Genomic DNA, 25,929 nt, shown 5'->3' on the forward strand with positions numbered 1-25,929 from the left:
TTTAAATTTGATCATCTAAATCATCGGTCTCGCTGTACATTCATTACATGTAACTTCACGTCTACATAATTTACATAAAATGCCAATTTTCTCTAATAAAGGTCTCATTTGGATGCACATGCAGCAAATTGTCCAATCCATTGATTTTTGTGACAAATGAGTGTATCTGCCTACTTTTCAGCCTGTCAATGATATGTGTTCATTTATGAATTTATGTCATGAAAATCTAAGACAATACTGGACACATGATTTGCATGAGATGGATAATTCATCACATCTTTTCATTTTTGGCAAACTAACATTACAGTTACAGTTAGAGATGTGCATTGGACCACATTACTTCTTGAGCATTGTAAGTATCTAAAGTTTCCAACAAATTACTTTAGTCAAACAATGAATTCATTTGATCAACAGAAAGTAAACTGGGAACTTGACTGTGATGAATCATTTAAGTATCTTTTAATTAAAGTAAATATTTCCACATATGCCAGCTTTTCAAATCTGAGTCTTTTCTGCTTTTCTGTTTTATTTCATTCTCAACATCTTTGAGTTGAAACTATAAAATTACCGCACTCTGAGTCTTCTTTATATATTGAGTTCAAAACAACACAAGATCTTGTGACCTTGACCTTTTGACCACCGAAATGTAATCGGTTCATCCTTGAGTCCAAGTAAATATTTGCACCAAATTCCCTGAAGTAAATCTTGAGATATGGCATTCACATGAATACGAAGGACAAACTGACGGACAACCTGAAAACATAATGCCTCCAGCCACTGGCGGTCGCCAGTGCAGAGGCATAAATATCAGGAGGATGATTCATTAATGAATATAGTTTCCAGTAAAATGCTTGGAGAGACTTTGAGGCTTGATTAGTTGTTTTTTGATTAGATATTCACTGATTAAAGTCAGAAGATGTCCAGCTTTACCCAGTTTTATTTCGGCAATCAAAGGCATCAAAGAAAACATTTTAAGAAAATAATTTGAGTGGCAATGACTCAGAAGTTTTCTAGAAACAGGAATATCGAAACCCGGCTGAAGGCTTGAAAACAAACCAGCTTTAGGGTCTTAAAGGCTCAACTGTGGCTGACCTCCTTGTGAACAGAGGCAAAGAAAAAATAGCAGTTGAATACATATTTTTCCCTCCAAGCTACAGACTGTATTAGATGTCATCCGTGGAAGGGGAGCATCCTTTACCTCCAAGGCCAAACTAATGCAGATAAAGCTACATGTGGAAAGTTTTCAGCGTTGGAATATGCTGGCTAAGTGGGTATGGAGGGTCAAAAAAAGATGTGGGTTCACATTTATCCATATTAGTTTAGACATGGGCCAATTTATAGGCCTGTCAGCATGATAAACACGCTGCACCAGAGGCCGAGCAGTTCAAAAGTGACCTCTTGGGTTAGGTGAAACATAGTCCTTCAGCCGCGAGCCAGTAACACACCTCTTCAAGACTGTTAGACATGCTGAGCAGCATCTTCGGCTCCTGTCTCTCCCACTGTAAAGGATGCAGCAGCAGCCAGCGCAACAGCTACAAGCTGCTCTTTGATTTAACTCAGATCAGTGGAGTACAAAGGATTTTACAACGAGGATTTGTCGGGGGGGTAACTTCTTGCGTCTTCACTTTGATAAGGCATTGCAGCATTAAGAAAACACTGGGTGCCTATGAGTGGTAGAGAGCAGCCGCCCTGGCACACAGCCCACTTCTTCTTTTACAGCAAATCCTCCTGTGTTTGTTCAGACTTCTCTGGTTTGTTGTAGAGTTTGCTCTCCTGTGGAGTGCTGCCGTATATCTACATCAGGATTTTGCTCATTAGTACTTTATCACAACTAATTAGTCCTTGTGATAGGTCTCTCGGACGTGTCTAAATTTCGGTTCCTGTATGTATATTAGTTTCATAATCATCACTGATGAATCATTCCTCAAACTCTCATTAGCCCTTTGAGAGTTTTCTGTTCTTGGTGTCGGTGTAGAGGGTGGACAGAAGAGGGGAGACGTGGCAACAGAAAAGTGTGTGCAAAGAGGACGGATTCAGCTGTAATTCAACCCTGAGTTCACACAGATCCAAACTGATACACCTTCAATTTTTGTCCTGTCTCCATTTCTTACCCTGTCTGTCTCCAATCTATTTCTGTGTCTCCCCATTTCCTTGCAGAAACCCTCCCTCTGTAGAGTACTATGGCCTTGTGTGTGTACGTGGGTGCGTGCATACTTAACTGCATCCACTGAGGCCCACTTTGATGTATATTTCACTGCTGTTGCAGAAAACAGATGAAGCCTTGGCTATACGGCACAGTGTCAAAGTGAGAGCAAATGGGGTGGCGTGCGTGAGTGTGATGTGACTCCCCGTTTGCACCCTCATGTATTCATTGATTCCGCAGGGAGCTGAACAGTGTTTATGTAAATGAGGCGGCATTTAAACATATGCCCCGAACAATTATCTCGAAACAGCTATTTAGCCGCACAAAAACACAGCCATGTTCGGAGTGAGTCAGACACTTAGCTACAAATATTAAACCATCATGAGGGGACAGAGGTGAGATGAGCCAACTGGCTTTCCATTTGGCACGCCAGTTAGCTCACGGGCGTAAACACGACACCCAGGACTCTTTGTGCACTTTTAATGATGATCACAATAACAAGTGGAACAAGCTTAGTATCAAAGAACTCTCATTGGAACAATCAGGCTTGTAATAGCATCTTGACATTTACAAAGTTTCACAAATGTCAGAAACAAAGCGTTTGTTTCAAAGTGAGTTTAGGATTAAAAAAAAAAAAAAAAAAGGTGCTTGCTATATGAGCTCAAAAACCAGCTGTAGCCTTGTTGACTTTTCTGTTGCCAGGAAAGCTATTTCAGAGTCAAGGCCTGTAATGCAGCAGTCACTCACATTGATAAAGTGTAATGTTAATTCCACACACACACACACACACACACACACAGTGGCTCAGCCATCAGGCCCGGGTGGAGCAGTTTGAGAACGAGCAGGTGAGTGCTGCAGAATACTAAAGTCCTGTACGACTGTGCCATTCCTGCTGACCGCTGCAAAGTGCTCCCACTGATCACAGCTAATGTCCTCCATCACAGTTTACACTCATCACCCTGGAGAGAGAGTGCGCACGACTGTGAGTGTGTGTTGGGGAGAAAGGTGGATAATTGGGACAGATGGGTGAGATAGGATGAAGAGAGAGAGGAGGGAGAGGGTGAGAAAGACAGTTGGCATCGATTTTAACACTCTCTCAAGCCTTTATTGACATTTCATTTAGCTAATGAATTCATTAGTGCTTCATAGCACTAATGCTTCAATAACCTCTACTTGATAACAGGGATGATTCCCCAGAGGAAATATGCCATCTACTGCGTTGCTTCTGTATTTTCTGACTTTTACAATCTCATTCTCAAGCGTTCTGTGATTTTGTTTTTTTTGTCTTCTACTTCTCTTTCTTTTTCTTTAACCCTCAAATGTTCCTCTCTGTTTGTGCTGCATTGTGGAAAGTGCAAATGAAACCATTGGTTGAGTTGATATAACATGGCAGCCTTTCCCATTGCACGCCCTCAGGAATGATGGAGAAGAAGAAGGAGGCTCGAGAAGTACGAGCGCTTTTCTCCACCTGTGTTTGGGTGTCTCTCAGGCTTTGTGACGCTTGTTCACCTCTGAGATGGAAATTATCCTCATTCAGTTCTTATTTGTGTCTCTGATGTGCTGCACACAGGAAATACAAGCACACACACACACACAAGAGCCTGCCTTGTATGACTTTAACACTCATTTAAAACTAAAGAAATGTTTTTCATTCACGTACAGAGTGATTTTTCACATTCATGCATTTCCACATTTACAACCCTCCATTTAAGCCCTGCCAGAAATCACGAGCTGGTTTGTGAATTGGAGGCATTTATTTATCGGTGTTTGTGGTCTGAAAGGGAAAATCTGCTTCTGTGGCACAACTGTGAGGATGTTTGTTGATCTGACTGAGCTCTGTGTGGGTGTGTGTGAGCACGTTCGGAGGGTAAAGTGTGGGCAGAATGTGTTTTGTGATAGTTTGTCTGTTAGTACACGAACAGGGAGGATGCATTGTTATGTTTTACAATTTTGATCATAAGATGTTGTAGCCCCTTTCAAATGCAGATCCTGAAATATGATGTATGTTGGGAGTGACACACAAGTTATAATACACTTGTGGACATATTCAGACACACAGACACACACAGCAGATGGCCAACCTCTCATTTTGTATATTACCTTGGGACAGATGTTTGTCTGTGTGGTCATTAGTAATCGCAGCATCAGATAATTACCTGGAGACACACCAGCTCATAAACACACACACTCACATACGATTAGTGGGTGTTTGATAATTACGGGATGTTTGATGAACCATCTGGAACACCCGCTCAGGTAGAAACTGAAAGACACGCTCAAAACAAAATCATACACACAAAAAAATCTGAACTATCGAAATAGTATCAACACCCAAATCCTAATAAAACGTGGATAGCGAGACGACAGGGAGGAGATGACGAGATGAAAGCCTTTTTGGTTTCTTAATCATGAGGACCTTATTTCATTCAAGACGGGTTTTATCCTCTTTTATTCTGCTGGAGTTGTTTTCCTCCCGCAGTTTAAACTCCGCATTCCTCTGTCTCTGCTTCTTTTCCAGCTATTATTTGCCATTGCCTTCTGTCTTTTCCTCCATTCATTTCTCTAGCTCTTATCTCCCGCTCCTATTGCTTATTTCTCATCTCTCTGGCCCATTCATTTTTTATCAGGTCAAAGGTTCAGCTGTTTAGGCTTTTGAATTTGTGTGTGTGTGTGTGTGCGTGCAAGTGGAGCAATATTGCAGCAGCCATATATCCTATAAAGAAAAGAGTGTGGGCTTTACTTGATGGTCAGATTTTCAGCTTTTCTCACAGACCTTGCCTCTTATTCTGCTGCTCTAACCAAGTTCATGCTTTCATGGCGGAACAGATTTAGGGATACAATTATAGCTCCATTAAATTGCCGTGCATATGTGCCTGCATGCACATGTCGGTGTGCATGTTACAGATATTGCCACCTGTGTGCTTGAATGCCTGTGTGTGTCTCCACTGCTGACATGCAGGCCAGGGTTAAGAGCAGCTCAGACAAATTAATTATCTCTTCTCTGGAGGAGGGAAGATGACTCATTGAAAGTGAGGCTGTGAACCAGCACGTCCTGGCTGCGCAAAAAGCCCAGGAATTACTCCAAGCCCAGCAGAGACCTAGGTGCCTAGGTTACTTAGGTGAATAAAGCAACTTGGATTTTGTCCCCACCCTAATGCTAGGTTGGTATTCTCTTTCGACTCTTCATGTGAATAAGAACGATTTATAAAAATAACTGCGACTGAAAGAAGTCGAGCAGGCACATTGCATTTATAGATCAAAGTGGCAGAGGAATTTTAATGCATGTGAACAAGTTTCACTTCCCTTCCTTTGCGCAGGATTTTGTTGAATCTCGAGGCGAGGCTCTTATGTTTGTGGTGCCTCAGCCATCCCTGACCCTTCACCTTTTGTCAGACCTCTGACAGACGGCCCTGGGGAAAAAAAGGCATTGAAAAGGGTCCGTTTTCGGGTCAAGGATTCAGAGAGATGAACTGGACATTATTGAGCTATTACTTTATTTAATGTGTTAAGGTTCCGGGTAATATACTGCCTGCCTGTGTAAATAGTATATTAGTTGTACAGCAAAATACATTTGTACATTCACAAGGACAAAAAACAACAACCAAGAGGACAAGTGGATCAAAAATGCATGTTGTATTACAATAACATTGTGAATGCTCTCAGGTGTCTTCCTTCTGGTGCACTCTTATGTTTATGTATCCAAACAGATAAGACCTACTCGGACATTCTGAGGTCAGTCATGCATCAGTAACAATGCATCAAATTATATCAGACATACCTCCACCAGCAGCATGAGCCATGGTGCAGACACTAATAATTCATGCCATTTGCTTCACATCAGCCTTCACATCAGCCATGATGGAGAGAACAACTCACCGCAATTATCATGAGAAGCAGCATTCCTGTGTTTAGCAAGATTGGAGATGCCAGGCGCTCGGCTTAGCACTGCAGAAATGTCCTGGCTGTGTGCTGCCAAGATGGCAGGATCAGAGTGGTCTGCAAGCAGCCTCCAGCTACCAGCCACCGGGCCTTGGCTATACCCCGTCATATGGACAGGATGCCTGTTCCCTCTGTCTATTTGTGTATGAATGTTTAGTGTGACGGCGTTTGTGCTTTTCTGCATGAGTCTGCTATGGGGGCTCTTTACCCTTGCTGTGAGGTATATTCTTACCCTTTGGTACAGGATTAGTCACAACACTGAATGGGAAGACATGGGAACAGCAGGAGAGGAGGGGGATAGAGGTAGAGTCGGGGAGAGGAAGGGAAACCCCACAAAGATGAGAAGAAAAGTGTGGGTGGATTGCATGCGGGAATGTGAGTGTGTGTTTCTGTGTGTGTTTCTGTGTGTGCGTATGTGTATGTGTGGGTGTCATGGGTATTTATCAATTTCCCTAAGATTCTTCACTTTTCCACTGCCATAAAAACCACAGGCAAGAAGTAAACACAAACTCTGTAAGATGTGCATTACTCTGCCTCTTTTTGTTTCCCTCTCTTACTCTCTTCTCTCCACATGTTAAATTCACTGTGCATTTGTGTGTGTGTGTGTGTGTGTGTGTGTGTGTGTGTGTGTGTGTGTGTGTGTGTGTGTGTGAATGAGGTTGTTTGGATTACATATGCAAAACAATTCTGTCAGTATAAGTGAAAACAGATATTTGAGGTCCAGAGGATGTGAGCAAATAATCTTTTATCTCTATGCAGATGATGCAGGTGTCAAAGGTTCTTGTCATGAACAGTTACAAGCCCTATTCTGAATTCTGTGTTTGCAGTTTGAGTTAACTCGTCTCTTCAGTTTATGGCAGAAGTATGTTTTTGAAACAACCAGCCATGCTCAGCAAGACAAACACCTACTGTATGAACTCTGTGTGTGTGTGTGTGTGTTTGTGTGTGTGTGTGTGTGTGTGTGGGGGGGGGGGGGGGGGGGGGGGGGGATGCAGCATGTGATTTATGTATATGAGCGTCATCAGCCCAGGTGGAGGCAGAATTCCCAGGCCCGATGAGTGGCTTAATGATTCATCAGCCTAGCTGAGGCAGGCATCAATAATGGATGACAGAGTGGGTCATGCAGGATTGCTCGCACCTTGATTAAAGTGCTCCACAGCTAAACGCTTCACTTCCTGCACCTTCTCACTCTTCCCTCAGTGAGGAAAAATTCCGAAATGTGCCATATATACACACACACAGACACACACACACACACACACACACACACACACACACACACACACACACACACACACACACACACACACACACCTCTTCCTCAATCTTTTTCCATAGAGCTTAATGTCATCTCACCTCTTGCATACGCTTAATAAGCTCTCATCCCTTCCTCATCTCCTCACTCTGTTTCTTTGGTCTTAATCCAATCAGGGCGCGAGAGAAAAAGGCAGAGAAAGGGGTAGAAGAGAGAGGGGGGGGGAGCGTGGGAGAAAAGATGAGAAAGCCACAAATGAATGCTTTATGATTAGTCTGTACAGCAATGGAACCTTTCTCTCTGGAGATAAGACAGGAACATAAATGTTCTTTCTCTCCTGTGGAGGGAGTCGTTCTCGCTCTGTCTCTCTCTCTGTAAGCTGCATGTGGGTGTTGGTGTGACAGGACAAATCTCTGTCTATTAGGAGACATAAACCTCTAAACCCTGTGCTACACTGCCACACATATTAATGCAGCCATATGGGCTGGATAGAAGTTGGGAACGATAGCGAGGACACACAGAAAAAGAAAGAGATGTGGAGAGCAGAGAGATGTAAGGAGGAAGAGCAGGATGTTGAAAGCAGAGTACTCTGGTGGGATTTCAATCCCTGGCCGGCACAGGGTCTTAACTGCTACACAATCTTTGAGTACAGCAGAACCAGCTTTAATAAAGTTGGACTGATGTGCACCACAGAGCAAGCTCAGTGAGTGTGTGTTTGTGTGTGTGTGTGTGTGTGTGTGTTTCCTGTAAGTGTGATGCTGCTGAAGCCAACGGTTCATTCCCGCTTTCACATCTGTTGTATCATTAGCCATCCATACTCTAATGTGCCGGAGAAAAGATCACTCACTCTCATTGGACATACTTTCGTTATCACCCAGTCGCACAAAGGAAACACACTGAATGAACACACACACGCACACAAAAGCTCACCTTTGAAAGAAACTGCTTCATAAATTCCTGAAAGAGGGAGCAATCATTCCTCAATTCACTGACAACCCCGTCCCATTGTTCCTCCTCCCTCACCCTCACTCCTCTCGTGTCTTTCCCGTCATCTGTAAGTTTTTCTGTTGGCGAGACTTAGCCAGGTGCTAAGAGTGTGGCATGTAATCTTGATGGTATTAATCCTGTTCTTTAAATCTGTCACTTCCCAAACTGATTACCTTCATCTTCTTAACTTGTCTTTCACCCTAATCTGGATCATCACACTCTGACAGATTACAGTCGTATAGTTTGATCACTGAAACAGATAGAGACGCAATCCTCTATCAAGCAGTCAATCACCTGCCTCGTCTGAACAGATTGACGGCACGAGTGTACGAAATGTATTTGTGTGTGTGTGTGTGTGTGTGTGTGTGTGCGTGCGTGTGTCACAACCTAACTATGCTGTATATCCATTTATCCATGCAGGGGCTTTCAGTTGTGTCTGTAATTTAAATGTCAAGAGTATATGGTCCATATAATTCCATTTTTCTGCCAGTTGGGAGAGGAAAGCATTTAATAATGGAGATGACATTTAGGGAGACACGAGAGAAACCTGATAGTCGCACAGATGGAAGGACACATAACTGACAAGTGCTTTCCATGCATGGCAGGGGGAGACGGATATGAGAGGGAAACTATAATAATAGAAGACTGATCAAATCTCACCAAGCCACCCATCTAAGACTCTTCCTTTGTTACTTTTAGCCCAAAGAGCAACTGTGGAGAATGTATCACAAAGGAAACTGAATGGCGCTGAATGGAATCTGAAGTAGAATGCGTACCTCTGCCAATCCCTAACACTCCCCTTCAATTCTATCCAGCTCCACCAGATTTCACACACTCATATATATCAGGTAATTTTTATATCCATTCCCTGGGAAATCAGTGAAAATATTGAGAAACGTCATATCCCGCAATGTTAAAGAAAGTACGAAAAAAAAATCATGAATCTGCCCTCTGATCTAGATCAGCACCAAAATGTAATGGGTTATCTACTCATCCTTCCACCAAGTTTCATTATGAAACCACATTTAAAGTCATTAGATCTGGATTTTTATTTGGATCAGCACCAAATTACACACTCTCACAAATACCAGTTCCCCAAATATACCATCAAGATCTATGAATATTAACAGGGGGGGAAATGTACCCTCATTGGCAGAGGTAATAAGAGCTGAAGAGGACTTCCCTTATGTAGAAGTTGCAGATGCATTCTTTATACCTACAATCCTTTGTCTTCCTGTAACTGGTTTATAATGTTCCCCTTAATGTGCACTGAGAGAGAAGGAGGGAAACCTTCTCCTCTTAGAGAAACAAACGCATTTCCCTGAAGAGCGCAGTGAGTGAGTGGTAGGATCATAAAAAAACATTAAAAGACACAGAGGAGGCCACAGTTTGCAGAGCGCCAGGGTATTTTAGGAATTTACATGCACGCTTTCATGCATTTGTGCATCTGCCTTGATCCCACCCAACACAAATTGTATGCTCAAAACAGCTGGAAAGAAAGTATGGGTCATGTTTGTTCAAGAGGAGAAAATGTCTTAAGATGTCCTCTGCTTTTTTTTATGTCTGTAAGCTATGCTCTGCCCTGGTGAATCAATTTAACTTGTCCTGCACGAGCCAGAGGCTGCAGCTCACACTGTAACCATCGTGGCACGCACACGCAGAAATTGAGAGAAGCTGAGGAGGATGTTGAGAGGTGGGTAGATTTTAAATGTGGCACAGAAGAAGATTGATCAGTGATACAGAGCATGAATAACTCCATGAATATGAGGGAGCCCTGTTGAATGAGGAGGAGGAATAGATAGCGATAGAGAGAATGACATCAGGGAGGGGTGGACAGATTGTGTGGCCTTGCATCGTGATGGACAGGGAATTCAATTTTGATCTCTCTCTGAGTAATCGTTTGGTCGGACCTTGTGACTAATCATAGATTTATGACTTCAACAGGAGAGCTCTGTGATCAGTCCATGCCACGGGCGCCCTGTGGCCCAGCAAAAAGCAGTACAGTTGTTCCGAGGCTTTTGAACCCCCTCATTATTTTTCTTTTACATTTAGATGTGATATGTCACACGTTATATATGGTGTCAGGAGGCTATCCTGCAGCTCTTTTTTATAGACAAGTCTAACTCTTAAAAATCTATCAGCGGCATAGATGCGTGTCCAGATACATTCAGAGCAGATTTATTTTCAACAGTAAAACTCAAACACAGTAAATCTACTGTAAACAGAGCATGAAAGCAGCACTCATTGTGTAGCTGCTACGTATTTAAAGCATTGACATGTTTTTGGATGTTCAGATGGCGTATTAGATTTGGAATAAAACAATGACTGCAAGGTTAAAGTGCTTACTCTCAGCTTCAAATAGACGGATTATTTGAGGTGGGGTTTTATGAGGTAATTATCTAGAGTCAATTTATTATATGCAGTATTTGGGTCAGCGTGTTCCCGGTTTGGAGACGCAAACTAAAAAAATCTATATCAGTTATGTGCACATTAGAATTATCTTGCCATCAAACAGTCCCCTCTTTAGCACCACATTATTCTCAATCCTTGAACTTCCATATATATTTCTATGTCTATCAGGGTGTGCTGAGGTCCACATGATGTAAATTCTGAGTGTACTTGAGTCTCCATGCAGATGTATAACTGATGACACATGACTCATGCTGTTCTGGTCCTCCTTATTCTCCAAACTGGGAACATGCGAAGAAGTGGTGCAGGAAGTCCTCAAGGTTTTTACTTAAGTAAAAGTACAAATAAAGAGACAAACAAGTACTCGATTTGAAGTAAAAGTAGCAGATTACCTGCAGTAATGCTTGCTTTTAAATAATAGCACTTTGCTCTTGTGGAAAGAGGTGGGGTCTAATGTTACCTCTAATGCTCTGATTTGATCAGTAGACCAATTCATCCCATGTAATTTATCATTTTAAAAAATGTTTTGAAAAGGTAGTGGAGTAGAAAGTGCAGATGTTTTGTTGGTATGTGTCGTGGATTAAAAAAGGGGATCTACTTAAGTAAAGTATGAATACATAGTACTGTAACTGAGTACTTATACTCCATTACATCCCACCAATGGTACGCAGACCAATTATGAGTGAGCAGTGCAGAAAAGCAGAATTCCATTAGGGTAAATAGTCAATTTGTAAGGACAGTACAGCAGGTCAGTAATCCTTAGCATATGGGAAACCAAGATGTTTTTACTCTAATGTTCTTGACTGCTCGAGTTAGCCATCTGGCCTCAGTCCAACTGAACATCTGCTTCATTAGTGAAGATGAGACTGAAAGTAAACAGTCCCTGAGATGGCGGCAGTCGAGGCCTCACAGAGTGTTTCCAGAGGAGCTACCCAGTGTCTGCTAATGTCTGTAGATCACAGACTTCAGTGACTTGCTGCCAGCAGAAAACGAGATATTGAATTAAACGCCCTTAGTGATGTATGTGTTGAACTGTACATTTAGCGTCGTGGGGGAGAGTCTGAAAGGCTTGTACTGTAAACATGGAAAGTTTTATAAACTTGTAGAATTGAAAAGGTATGGCCATTTATCAGGGCTAACAGAAGAGGTTATGTGATATAGTGATATGGCAAATGTCTAAAATGAGGATCATCATCACTGTTTTCCTTTGTTTTTCACTCCAGTGAGAATTCAAATCTTAGAAAGTCCAATAAGAAATCAGTGTGATACTAATTTAAATCCAGTACCTAGTAAAATCAAACGCAAACAAACCATCTGCTACAAAGGTCGCGCACACCCGGTTTAAGGATCGAATCCTGGGAGACGCTCTCCTCATCAACAAGGCAACAAAGGGCACACAGCAAATTAGCAAATATAATCTCTTCATCATTTATTTATTCAGTTTGTTTCTTGCATGCTGCTCAACATGCAAAGGTCAGAGGGAGACACAACATTTGGTTATATTTTGAGTGGGAGAGAAAGAAAAAGTCGGAGTTAGACAAACACGGGTGACTCATGATGAAGAAAGCACATTAAGTCATGACACACCTAACACTGGAAGACACTGTTGTTATCTCATATAATGTTACCCAGTGTCTGTGAACAGATAACTCACAGTTTGTGAGTTTATGTAGCTCACTGGTACTAACACATCTGTGCTTTTGGCTGTAAAACCATATCCAAGCTCAGCATCTGCGGTTTTGGCTGCGTTGCTCTATGTTCTTGTTTTGACCATAATGGCTGCCATATTTCTAATGGCTGTACTGATCCGGAGCAAACTAACACACACAAACTCTTTGAGACAATTGCACCTATAAACAAAGGCTAAAAATGAAATATGTCTGCATATATATGCTCATTAACACATAGCTATCCTGTTTGTGCCATAGACTGCACATAAAGATGGACGGCATGACGGCTCCCCAAAAGTTAAGCCAAAGTGTCTCAATTGCCCCCTGGTGGCTGACTCCATTAAAGGTTATAAACCCTGGGCCAAAATAAAAGTCAAAGTACACATACTTTATTTTCAAGGATGGTTTCTCATTTTTGGTAGTTCTTGTCATACGGATGTTTCCAGTAAGTTAGGTTTTAATCAGGAGGAGGTTATGTTGTCACCCCTGTCTGTTTATTTGTTGGTTGGTTTGTATGTTTGTTTGTTTGTACGCAAGATTACACAAAAAATCCTGAATTTATGAAAGATGCAGTATCCGACAGGGAAGAACACACATAATTTTAGTGGGGATGTGGATCAGCTTTTTTCACTTTCTTTAACATTGTGACTTTTTCCTTGATTTCTCAGAGAATAAATCATGGAACTTGATGAAAAATAAAACCAGGCATGTTTAGGGGACTGATATTTATGAAAGGTCGAGTGTGTAAGATTTAGGTGAAAGGGAACTATTGGTAGAAACTTAATGTAGAATAATTCTCATGATGTTTTCACTAGTTAATTTCATCTAAATTGTAGTTTTCTTTACCCTAGAAAAAGCCCTTTATATTCGAATACTTTATATTTACATCGAGGGGACCCTCTCCATGTTCACCTTTTGAGTTTTTATGACAATTAAAGGCTGCCACAGTTTGTTTTTCATGTTTGGAAGGGGAGGGTGAGGTAAGGGGTTTTCAGCTGCAACATGCAATTTCAACAATAGATTTTCTAGTTCTACACACTGTACCTTTAAGTGAGCGATTTGGTGCAGATCCAATTAATAATACAGATTTGGTCAATTTAAATGTGGTTTCATAAAGGGACTGTTGGTCCTTGGTGGAGGTATGCACTCTACTGAGAGCCATTCTATCACACTGGCTCCAAATGCGCAAGATGACAGCTTCATTTCTGGATAGTGAGAGGAAGTACAGTCCTAGTCTATGTGTGCACAAGTGGGTTTACAGCCAAGATCAGGTCATTACAGCAACAAGCGACTTAGCCCTCAGGTGAGCTGTCATTATCTACGGCAGAGTGGTCAGGTATCTTAGTACACAGCCACACTCGCTCTGCTTGTGCATGTGTGAATGCATGTGTGTCTGATATGAAGGAGAGGATCACAGGGGCACATTAGACACAGGCAGAGAAGAAACTGAACGGTGAATAAATATGTTAGGTTGAAAGGGAACGACAGATCAGGAAGTAAAGATGGTTTCTTTGGTCACAAATTAAATTGTTTCCATTCATTACAGTGGCCAAGTTAGGGTGATAATCATAGCTGAAGATAATTAAAGGCTTAATTGGGCTTGATAAACAGTTATGAATTGTTTATTGAATTGTTCTCACAAGGCACAGTAGCAATTAGAAGTTCTCTGAATTCATAAATGTCTGTTATCCACATGTGCCCCTGTCTCTTCTCTTCTCTTCTCTTCTCTTCTCTTCTCGTCTCTTCTCTTCTTTTCTCTTCTCTTCTCTTCTCTTCTCTTCTCTTCTCTTCTCTTCTCACTTGTTCAGTGTTGAATGAATGCATATATTGCAGGCGTTGTGTGGTCTCGCAACAATTCCAGTGAAAGCAGAATTAATACTTCAATTATCAGATACCGTACTTATTATCCAATAAAATTACTGTAATATTTATATATATATCGAATATGGCCTTGATATTAATGCTGCTTTAAGGAAGGCAGATAAGAGATACCTTGAGATCTATTAAGAAATTTAACATAGGTACATTCTTCTGTATTCCTCCATTAATTATACAATATAAAAAAGGAATATAAATGCAAGATATGCACACAATAATGTGAATTACAAACAGGTCCATCACATGAGTCAGTCACTCACCAGTTTTTGTCAATAATAAAAGAACAGTAACTGTGACGGTAGGTTTTATATCAATAAAGTCTTGAAATGATAATAATTTGCCACAATGTGCAAATGCAAAGAGGACCTTACTGACAGCAATATACCATATATATATATATATATATATATATATATATATATATATATATATAGTTCCTAAAGATACACACTGCTAATTGCAATGTAACCTTGTATGGCCCATGTTTGTATCAGCTCTGCAACTGCAATTACTGTAACAATATTTCTCTTACAGCCAGATCTATTCATTAACTTATTACTTTATTTATTTATTTGTTGCCACCCCCTGCAGGAGGAGTTCACTTCAATTTAATGCATTTGATTGAGAGAATCTCTTACCACCAGTGGGGTTGCTGCCAGCCTCAGTTGCTCTCTCTTCATGGATTTGTTAACCAGGCTGAGTGTTTCTTATACTAGTCTGGATATGTTTTGGAATTTCCACCATGAATAGGTTGCAGTTATAACGACATTAACAATTATCATATCTGATCAAGTTGCATCTGTGTGAGATGACAGTCAGAGACAAAATTCATGCTCCTCTACAAATGCTACTCATGCACTCGCCACTTGCTTATGCAAAGCCAGTCACATTTATTTATGCGCTCATATTGATAAAAGCATAAAGAAAGACACGGAGGAAGGAAAGGAAACATACTTAAGTGCAAAAGCTAATTTATCTTTCTCTACACCTACTTAATAAATAAAAAGTCATGAACAGCATTTTTATACCAGAATCAGTTCATAGAGGGGTTGTCTTATCATGTAGTAGGCATAAATAAGCTTTTTTTTCTCTGCCTCTCCGCTTCCTCCGACAGATACTACCTTTCTCTTCCACACCGACATACCATTTGTTTCAGCCTACAGTTTTAACGATCTCTCCCCACGTTGGGTCTCATCCAGAAAATCAAATTTACCAGGAAATATATCAAAATGAAGAGGCAAAAAAAACAACCCTCAAAATTAGAGTTTTTTGCGACTTCACACGCACGCCCTCTGTGCTGAGTCCAGCCATCCATGAAAATGCTGTTCAATATTTAATTACAAGCGACGGGAAAGTGACCAGTGAGACAAGTGAAACATTTTAGCTCATACAAGTGCAATAAGTGGTTGAACACAATTTTGATTCTTTACTTTAATGCAATTGAATACATCTAAACAAACTATACACAAATATAATACTATTAAACATGTACAAGTCACATATAGATTGCAAATTAGAACAAGCCGTCTGACTATTTTCCACTCTCTATTTGACTCTAGGCATTGAAAGCATTTATTCACATTATTTTCTCTGACATTTGCTTTTGTATTTTATATTTCATAACCTGATTAAAAAATTTGATAAAAGACCTTGAACAACACTGGGGTTTCTATCCTAGCAAATGATCCTGTTAATTGTGTGATATTGTTTCCTTTTATCAGGGCTCCACCTCCATTTCAACTCACTGTCAAGGGGTTAATAAGAGTGATTATAATAAAAAAGGATATTATGGAAGAGTCATCTGTTTTCTTCTTCAGTATAGCAGTTTTAAACTTACAGATAAACAGATATCCGTTAGTCTGTGCTTACAACTAAAGAGAATTTGCTTTATTTGCTGTAAATTCATTTGAAAAAGCACTTGTTTTGTTGGGCACGATGGCAATGACAGTGTGATTGCATCAGAAAGGTGCTGCCACAGTTTCAATCTGCTCAACTCCCAGAGGTTCCTCGAGGGATCTTTTCTTTCTGAAGAGGTTTTTCATGAATATATTATATATCAGTATTTCGCAGTACACACATTCCCGAGCGCTGACGGACCGTGTGTGAAAAAGATTTTTAGTGTGACCTGTTCATTTCCACAGTAGCTCAACACATAAAATTACATGCATTTGTGTCTGAAACTCCAGTTATGGTCCGTAATGACTCATACTTGTGGCATAATTTCAGCTATGAAGAGAGATAACGTGGCACTTCTCCCACAAAACGAGGATAAGTGAAAGGGGGGGGGCATGGGAAAGTATTCATAGCCATCCACAAACACACACAAGCTTAATAATACAAACAATCAGTGTCCATTCAGGTCTGTGCATATCAGTTGTGCTTATTTCCTGCAAACAGATTTATGCTCCTGAGGTAAATTGAGGTCTAGATTAATTTAGCACTGGCATATCAGGTTGACAGGACGTGACTGTGCATGCATAAGTGTGTGTGTTTGTGTTGGTGTGCTGAATGTGAAGATGCATGTCTGTGCATATTGGTTAGTAGAATTTATTTGAGGCGTTCACATTTAAAGCATACATGGGTATCATAGGATTTTTTTTGTTTTCAGCAGGAAACGGGGGAAAGGATGCCTCTGACCTAAAAACAAAAAAAGCACACACACACAGATTTGAGCAGCTATTCTTATTAGGGCTTTGGACGTCCATTGGACAGCCACACCGAAGCCTTATCTCTGACTGTAACCATGACCAATTCATGCATAAATGCCCTAAAAATGTTGGTTTTGCCTCATTAAGACTGGGCTTTTGTCACCATGAGGTCTACTGGTTCTAACCACCCTAGAGAGGTCTCCTTCCTGGAGAGGTAACGAAAGAGATGAGAGCAGTTACAAAAACAGGTACACACATACACACACAGTCATCCCTTCATGCTTTCTGAAGACATTGCATTTAATGTTGCCTGAGATGTACTCTTACCTTAACCAGATCTACTACTTGCTTAACCCTGATGCTTAACCTAAACCTATAAACTTACCCTAACCTTAAAACATGTTTTCACCCCCAAAAGTTGATGAAGTACATTAGGGAGATTTGCTTACAATAAGATGTTCAAGGCCCCTGATGTGACGATGGGTCCCCACAACATGAGTAATACCCCCGTCACACACACATACACAAACAAATGCAGGCAAGCACTCATTTCTGCTCTGAAGCATTCATGCCTGTTCTTTTCTGTACATTCCTCTGTCTATATATTTAAACTCTCTATTTCTCTTTCTCTCTATATATATATATATAAATATATATATTCCTATTTCATATATATATATATATATATATATATATATATATATATATTTCACTGTTCAAAATAATAACCCTGACAGAAAGTGGGAGGTGGGAAGAAAGGATTAGGGAGTACAAAGGCGAGTGCACACAAAAATATACACAAGCTTGCATGTACACACATATTAATGAGTATATGAAGACATGCACAGCTTCTCTGTAATCGTGCATGAGCGCAAAGGTTGACAAATACACAGCATTCATTATCTCAATCTCCTCAACCCAGCAGCACTCAAAGGAAGGCCACTCTGGGTGATTGGATCATTTCCTGGTCATGACTTAAGCCTGCCAGATCAATAAACACACACACACACACACGCACACGCACACACACACACACACACACACACACACACACACACACACACACACACACACACACACACACACACACACACACAGGATCAATGTATGTTAGTTACCTCCCTGCTGATTTAAGTATGGGAGAGTTCTGTTGTTCATTTACCTTACCTTACTCTTCACCCATTGTACCTGCTACCTTTGTGTGTGTGTGTGTGTGTGAGTGTGTGTGTGTGTGAGTGTGTGTGTGTGTGAGTGTGTGTGTGTGTGTGTGTGTGTGTGTGTATGTGTGTGTGTGTAGTTGAAAATGTCATTGATATAGTATTTGTATGTGTGAATTGATGGCATGTACAGGGATTGTTTGGTAATAGTTGTGCTAAAGTGTTTGAGGGTGTGTGTGTGGTTGGATGGGTGGGTGGTTGGTGTATGTGAGTATGTCTGTGAGGGCAGACAGGGGTCATTTCTCTTCTTCCCTGCATTGCCATCCTCCCTCTCTTTTTTCCGCTCACCTCTGTTCCTGTGTGCAGGCATATTACTGAAGCAAATTGGGGCCAATAGACTCTGTCACTGCCTGACCCAGGGCTCACCAAACAGAAAAAGAACAAGCAAGAAAGAGAGAAAAAGAAAGGTATGGGTGGGGTAGAAGGGGAAATAAAAGAAAGGAGAAAGAGTGAGTTGGAGGAGAGAACGGGATGGGACAAAAAAAGAGCGGGTAAGGAGAGGGAGAAAGAGTAGGGGATGGACGGATGGAAAGAAAGAAGCAGAGATGGAGAGAAAGAAGTGACAACCTCAAATTAAATTCCCATCATGTCAGTGTAGAACAGAATTCAATAGTGTTTATTGGCAGCCCCTAGCCTGAGGGAAATTACATTCTGAAGCAGAGCATGGCATGAATGCACACACATACACATACACATACACACACACACACACGCACGCACACACACACACACACACACGTATGTACATGTGCACAAAGCTATTGTACACAATACTGTACTTGTCCTCAGACCAAAAAATGTATCCCATGAGGTCAATGTGCCATTTGTGCAGTGTATGTGCATGTGTATCTGTATGAGGGGCCACTGGGGACATCGTTCAGTATTACCATACATACACACATATGAAATCAATCTCATTCACATACTATATTGAAAACCTGACACACGTGAAAAGCTTTTAGATGAAACACGATGAAAACACTGTTACACACACAATCTACTGAAAAACTATTTGCTCACATACACAGATAACAAGCTTTCACTCTAATAATAAAATGTGCTCATGTACACAGCTGAAATGCTCCTTTATGGGCAAGAGGACCTCAGTTTAAACCACTTGGTTGGTTTGGTTTTCCAAACAGCCATTAAAGTCTACCTACATTATGGAAGCCATATAGTTATCAAGATGTTTTCAGTTGTGTATGTAAAAGCGTTTCACTTATATGTGAACGAGGTTTATGAACTATTTTGGTTTCACATATGTGTGCATGATAATTCTGACCAAAGTCCCTGATGGCCCCACATATATCTTTCCATGTGCTATTTATGCAGATTAATATGTGTCATTTACAGCTGCTTTCAAATGTGAAAACTAAATGACTTTATTAAATGTCATAGTACCAACAAAGCAATAATAATAATAATGGCAACAATAAATCATTTTAAGCAATAAGCAGCCCTCGCATGCAAGAAAACAGTGCACTGAAATAGCCTATTTAGAGGACGCTTTTTTTTATGGACAATAATCTGGTTTGTGCATCTGAGATGTTTTTCTGTCTGTCAGCCACAACTGCCTCTTCCTCTATAGTCAGACTCTCTCTCTCAGACTATTTGCCATCATAGTACAAGCACAGGTTTCTATTATAGTGGTTGTGTTAAATGTGTCCCCAGGCTCAAATTGCTATGAGCACAGGTCGTCAGTGCCTTTGTCCAACCAGCAGCAGCAGCAGCACAGGCAGCGTATTTTAATGGGAAGCCGTTTATGTTTTATGCAGAGCACATGTAGAGGCTATTACTGCTGATGTCTCTGGGATGCAGATTTGCTCTAAATGGCTAACAATCTGCCATTCTTTTGACAACCCTCCCCCTACAACTCTTTCTGGTCTCTATCTCTGCCCCTCTCACCCTTTATGTCTCTGTCTGTTTATGCATCAATCTCGACTCTCTCTCATTTTTGTTCCCCGATCCCTCCAACACTCTCACCGGTCTCTTTCTCTCTCTCCCCAGGAGCGTACAGAGGGGGCTTTGGGCTGCTCATCGGAGGATTTGAAGTCTCTCTTCTATTGTGAGCTGTGTGACAAGCAGTACCTCAGACACCAGGAGTTTGACAACCACATCAACTCCTACGACCATGCACACAAACAGGTACGCGTGCTTTGTAACACACACGAACAGACACAAATTTGTATCATTTGTTTTTTATGATCTCTTGCCATTGAATTTGGATGTGTTAACGTTAAGTGTGTTGATGGAAAACTACATTACATTTCCATGTCAGTCCACCCACTGGGTACAGTTTCCCAGCAGGTAAGAGCAGGAGTGTGACAACTCCATCATCTTGTACAAGCACACACACACAGAGAGGTGGAACACCTCAAGTCGACGCAGTAGCACACACACAAAATTAAAAAAATTAAAATCAAAAAAATTAAACTTGCTATATTTTCATTTTAACAAATAGGATAAGATGCAGTACAATATCAAGCATGAAATTAGAGGAACAATATATAGACATTCTCTAGTAAATATTGAATCTTTTGTTTTATTTTCATGGGGCTATCCCACAGCCCCCACTGGATGAGTAAAAACAGTAATCATTGCAAAACATCCCTTAAGAGCCATACTAATTTACTGAGATCTATATATAAAACACTAATGCCTCTAATGTGATGTCAGGTGCTGTTTCTCTTCCTCGAGGTATCTGATGTCAGGTGATGATGATGATGACGATGATCTGTTGATGATGAGAGCCTGTTTTTCGAGGTCTGTTCATAGCACAAACAGAGATGATTGCACTGTATGACTTCTCAGAATGGGAAGGTCCTCACTTTGCAGCTCAATTGCTTGAAGTTGTAAGTAGTCAGGAACATCGGCTGGTTCCACATCGAATGGCTTGGCAAAAATACTCAGCTCCTTTAGTCTACTCATCACGTCCTTAAACCTCTTGCAAAATGCAGGAAGGGGTTTTGCTAACCCACCAGAACATTCAGATGTCCAGGAGCAATGTGCAATGTATGGAAAAGCTCAGTGTTTGCAAACAATGCAATCACAGACAGTTTGAGTTCATTTGGTTGTAGCAGCACCGGAGCAGGAACAAGACAATTCTCTTTCTGAAAGGGCAACACTTGACTGAATAACACTGTCTCTGCCAGAATGCAGTCTTGTGAAAGCTTAGGGCCCTGAAACTCAGCTGAAGGACATTAACTTCATCCAAGTGCACTTGTCCTCACAACTCATCCAGTTCAGCTGCATGTTTCCACCTGTATTAATGCTGCAGAATGGCCTTCTTCACTTTTACACTGGCTTGTCTTTTACTTTAACAAAAAAAATAAAATAAGTATCAGTTTGTCCATTTCTTCTACTTTCCTTTCCTTGTCAGTCAACGTGACGTCTGTCACCAGTGACACGTAACAACTACACCTGTGTTTCGTTCACACTGACCATGACCGGACTGACATAGAAGCCAGAAGGGACCACTCTTATGGACATGTTGGTCCAATACTTTATGTTTTTTTTCTTTTATTTCAGTAGTAATATCTGCTGAGAATTTTTTCTCATGGGGGCTTGAATATTCCCGCCCCTTTTATAGATAGAAATTTTATGTGTGGGGTCAACTTTCAGAGATGTTCAGATAGAACCATCACAAACTGTTATAAAATGTTCACATGAAAACTCACTTATCTGGGATTTGTAAAAAGAACGAAAACAAACAAAACCCATTATTCAACCATGTTTCACTCCTGGGGTCGGAGAGAGCTATCAATTAAGAGCAAAAGTAAAAGTAAACAATGTCACATTTGTCTGAGCTGTTTGATACAAAAACACAATCCACTTTGTTGGAATAGAAAAAGCTAAAATGTGTGACTCTCAGCTGAGCAGCACATAAAGAGTAATCTAAACAACCAGATTTAATCAAAAGAAATACAATTATAATGCACACAGTATTCAAGTATTACTTAATCTCCAAGTTCCAAATTAATGATAAATATATATATAGTTTTCTTTTTTTTCTTGAGTTCATTACTAAGAGCAGTTGATTTGTATGTATCTGGTACATGACTATATTACAAGGAAATTCAAATTATACTTCAATTTGTTCTTCCTAAAAATAAATATTCTGTACCAAATAAAACATGGAGCTATTAGTCATAGCTCAAGTATGATTCTGTTCTTCTGGTTTGGACAGGATGAGGCCAATGGACCATTAGGAAAAGGCCCGGGAGCAGGTTTTCTCCCGTGTCTCACATCCATTTTCATACACAAACTCCTCTCTGGACTAACAAGCTGAAGGTTCTGCTGATAGCACATTCTCCTACAGCTATCTGTTGTCATGCCAAGACATACACTCACGTATAAAACCATACAGACGTACACTTTACCCATGTACACACTCGGCCCTCAAATACAGGCAATCTCTCAACCGAGCCAAGCCGCTTCCCACTTCTGAACGCCCACACTGTGCAACATGAAATAAACATTAAGTAAGACTGTTCCTCCTCTGTCATTGTTCTTTGAAAATGAATTGAAGCAACTGCAGGCCAATGTTAATGCTTTGTTTTAGCCAGCGGCAAGCACATGAAACGAGCTGCATGAGGCACTGAGCTGACAGTAGCCACTGGCACTGTAGGGACACACACACACACACACACACACACACACACACACACACACATGCATGCATGCACACACTGCCTACCAAGCAGACAACAGATGAAATTCTAGCTGAAGACAGCTTCCCTGCAGGAGTATTGGCTTTGGGGAATGGAAGCTGAATGCATTTGCTCTGTCCCCTTTCCTTGTCATTGATTCAGGGATAAACATGTCTGAATACGGCGCTTTATCAGCATTTACTCCTGATTACAGAAATTGCTCATTACAAGAGAATCACACTCCCTTTTAAATAAAAGAGCAATCAACTCTGAGTCATTCATAGCTGCCTCAGCCTGAGCACTCCTTAACACATCTAAAGGAATATTGATCGCAGCTTTGACAGACGGATTCAGCTTCACAGCACACAGCGAGACTGGCATGTTGGAGAGAAGGAGTAATATCACTTCCCGCTGTTGGGGACATGACATCATCTTTGAAGACAAAAGCATCTGCTTTAGAGTGTGCAACTGAAATATCTCTGCCCTGTGTGCTCACTGAAAACGGTTCTGTGTGCTATAGTTTTGTTTGGCTCTAAATATAGCCACAGGTTTGCCTGCAGTGGGACCTGTTTTTAAGAAAGAACAATAACCTGGCAGAGTGCAAATGCAAGAGGAAGGAGAAGTATTCATCTTCATAAATTGCAACTATTATACACTGCTCTTGCTCTCAGTCATTGCCATGGACAGCTACATAACTACGACTCTGATCTTTTCTTCCTCCACCCCTTTCCTGGCTCTGTCCGCAACAGTTCATTATGTATGCCTCTGCTTGAACATGATTAATATTTCCCATCCAATGAGTTTGGCATCAAAGCCTCTCCAAGCTCCTCACCGCACCCGAACAAATACACCCCGATTTCCCTACATGATCACACACATCTACAATGCAAAAGCTCTTCACTTTAAGACATGTACGTTTAAGGGATACAAACCCACAAGTGCTGCTCCGCTGGCACATATTTAATGCTGTCTCCAGTGAGCTGACAGTGGGATGTTAAGCATCGAGTGATCATGTAAAAAGACACCCGCTTGTGTAAGACTCAGCTGAGATTAACCTGACGACTGTCAACCCCTGCATGAGATCTGGGTGTGAATGAGAGTGAGCGTATAAATAAATCTGATGTCTGAGGGGCTAATCTGATGTGTGCATATGTGAGCGTGATACTGTATGGGTGGATAATAGCGTAACGTAATCTAAAAGTGAAAGTGGTGTAATCCTATTGCAACTTATACTTCAGGATAAGTTCACAAATATATAAAATAAACAACATATCCTGAATTCATAAGCCATGGGTGGATTGCACACGGAGGTAGCTCAAATATACTGTGAAGCAAGAAGAGAATAAGACAGAAGATAGGTGGGATGTTGGTGCACAATACTGCAGCTAACTCCTGAGTCCCTCCTTAGCTTAGACTCATGCCGACACACAGACAAATAGCAACACACCAACTCACACAAACACACACACCTGCCAAGCATGGATAAAGGAGGGATTAAAGTGTGTCGGAAAAGGAAACCAGAGAGAGAGGCATGAATCATTGTTTTCCTTAGAGAACTTGCACACCTATAGACACATGGTCTCACACACACACGTGCAAGCGCACACACACACATACACACACACACCACATAGACACCAAACAAAACTAATTGTTACATTTTCTACACTAAAATGAAGTGAAGACCTACCAATGTGCTGGAAGAAATCACTCACTATGTCATGGTTCTTCTTTTTTTGCATTTGTGTACATCATGTACATCAGATACAAACACGCACACACATACACACACACACACTCTGCTCATACAATGGACCAGCATTTCTCCTGCTGAAATCTGTAGCCTTTGTATGATTTTGCCAATGATAAGCGGCCGTGCCTTGTGTTTGGTGATGTGTAATTTCAGCATCAGCAAAGCAAAGCCTTTGCTACTCTCCAGCTAAAAGGCAGATATCATTGTATCAGAGACTCTCTCGAGCTGTGACGACAGATTAAGGGTTAAGCATTTCAGATTTGTGTGTGGTACACCACTGGAAGAAGGCCATGCAATTAAAAAAATGTCAGTGCAACAGCCGCGAAAAGAGCATCATCATCATTAAATCACTCATACAACTCATCTTGACTGTGTCGGTAATGTACTATTCAGCAGTTGGGTTGTATTTGCTCTCAAGCTGTGTGTTGGAGGAAAAATGCTTTCTTCCAGACTGAATGGACTTAATTGGACATGAGCGTTGGAGGAGAACATCTGCAAACGCTGCTGATTGATGTGTATGGTTAGAAAGACAGCTGCCTGCAGAGAAGCTTCCTAAAACTAATCTCTCTCCTCTCCCCTTTGCCCCACTCTCACATAACCCATCTTCCTCTCTATACCCCCTGCATTCCACATACCCTTTTATGTCCCTCCCTCTATGCCCCCTTAATTTTCCTTTACTGCAGAGGCTGAAGGACCTCAAGCATCGGGAGTTTGCCCGCAATGTGGCCTCGAAATCATGGAAGGACCAGCGCAAACAGGAGAAGGCTCTCAGACGCCTGCACCAACTTGCACAGCTGCAACAGGAAACTCAGCGGTGAGTGGGAGGAGTGTGTGTGTGTGTATAATGAGACCAAGGGCAGGAGTCCAGAGGGGTTACAGTATGTCACATCCAGTCAACATTTCTTAGATTTGATGGATGCAGCCACAGAAGTGAGAGCACTCAGTTGGCCTAGATCGGCCACAGGTGAAGTAAATATAACAAGACACGTTCTTGCTGACACTCTGCAGAGGAGAGGATGTGTAAGAGCTGGAGATGGAGTTTCAGTGAAAAAATGAATAGAAGCAAGAAGTGAATTAAACAAGTTCAGAGATTAAACCTGCCTCGTGTACCTGGAGCAATCATTATCAACCTGATTGCTCCCATTACCTGCTCAATTTAATCACTTGACTTGAACAGAAGAGGATGACATGTCAATTATTAATTTGAATAAGAAATTAGATAACAAATATAAAAGACGGGCAGAAGGAGCTTTTGTTTCTTAACGTCAGAAAACCATAATGCAAAGATGATTAACATTTTAAACAAAGCTACTACAACTTTTGCATCACTTTTTACCATAATATTTGTCTGTAAGAAATCGTGTATATCAGAATAATCTAA

The 25,929-nt window shown here is 41.0% G+C and overlaps 1 protein-coding gene across 1 annotated transcript in view; it reads left to right on the forward strand.

Annotated features, from left to right (window-relative positions):
* The window catches only part of LOC109633179 (zinc finger protein 804B), a 32,486-nt gene that overhangs the window by 1,556 nt on the left and 5,001 nt on the right, over window positions 1-25,929 (forward strand). The window contains exons 2-3 of the mRNA XM_020092819.2: window positions 20,154-20,291; window positions 25,232-25,362. Coding sequence (XP_019948378.2) covers window positions 20,154-20,291; window positions 25,232-25,362 — 269 coding nt within the window. The remainder of the gene's footprint in view (window positions 1-20,153; window positions 20,292-25,231; window positions 25,363-25,929) is intronic.

The sequence above is a fragment of the Paralichthys olivaceus genome, chromosome 13 (assembly GCF_024713975.1).
Source record: "Paralichthys olivaceus isolate ysfri-2021 chromosome 13, ASM2471397v2, whole genome shotgun sequence".
NCBI lineage: Eukaryota > Metazoa > Chordata > Actinopteri > Pleuronectiformes > Paralichthyidae > Paralichthys > Paralichthys olivaceus.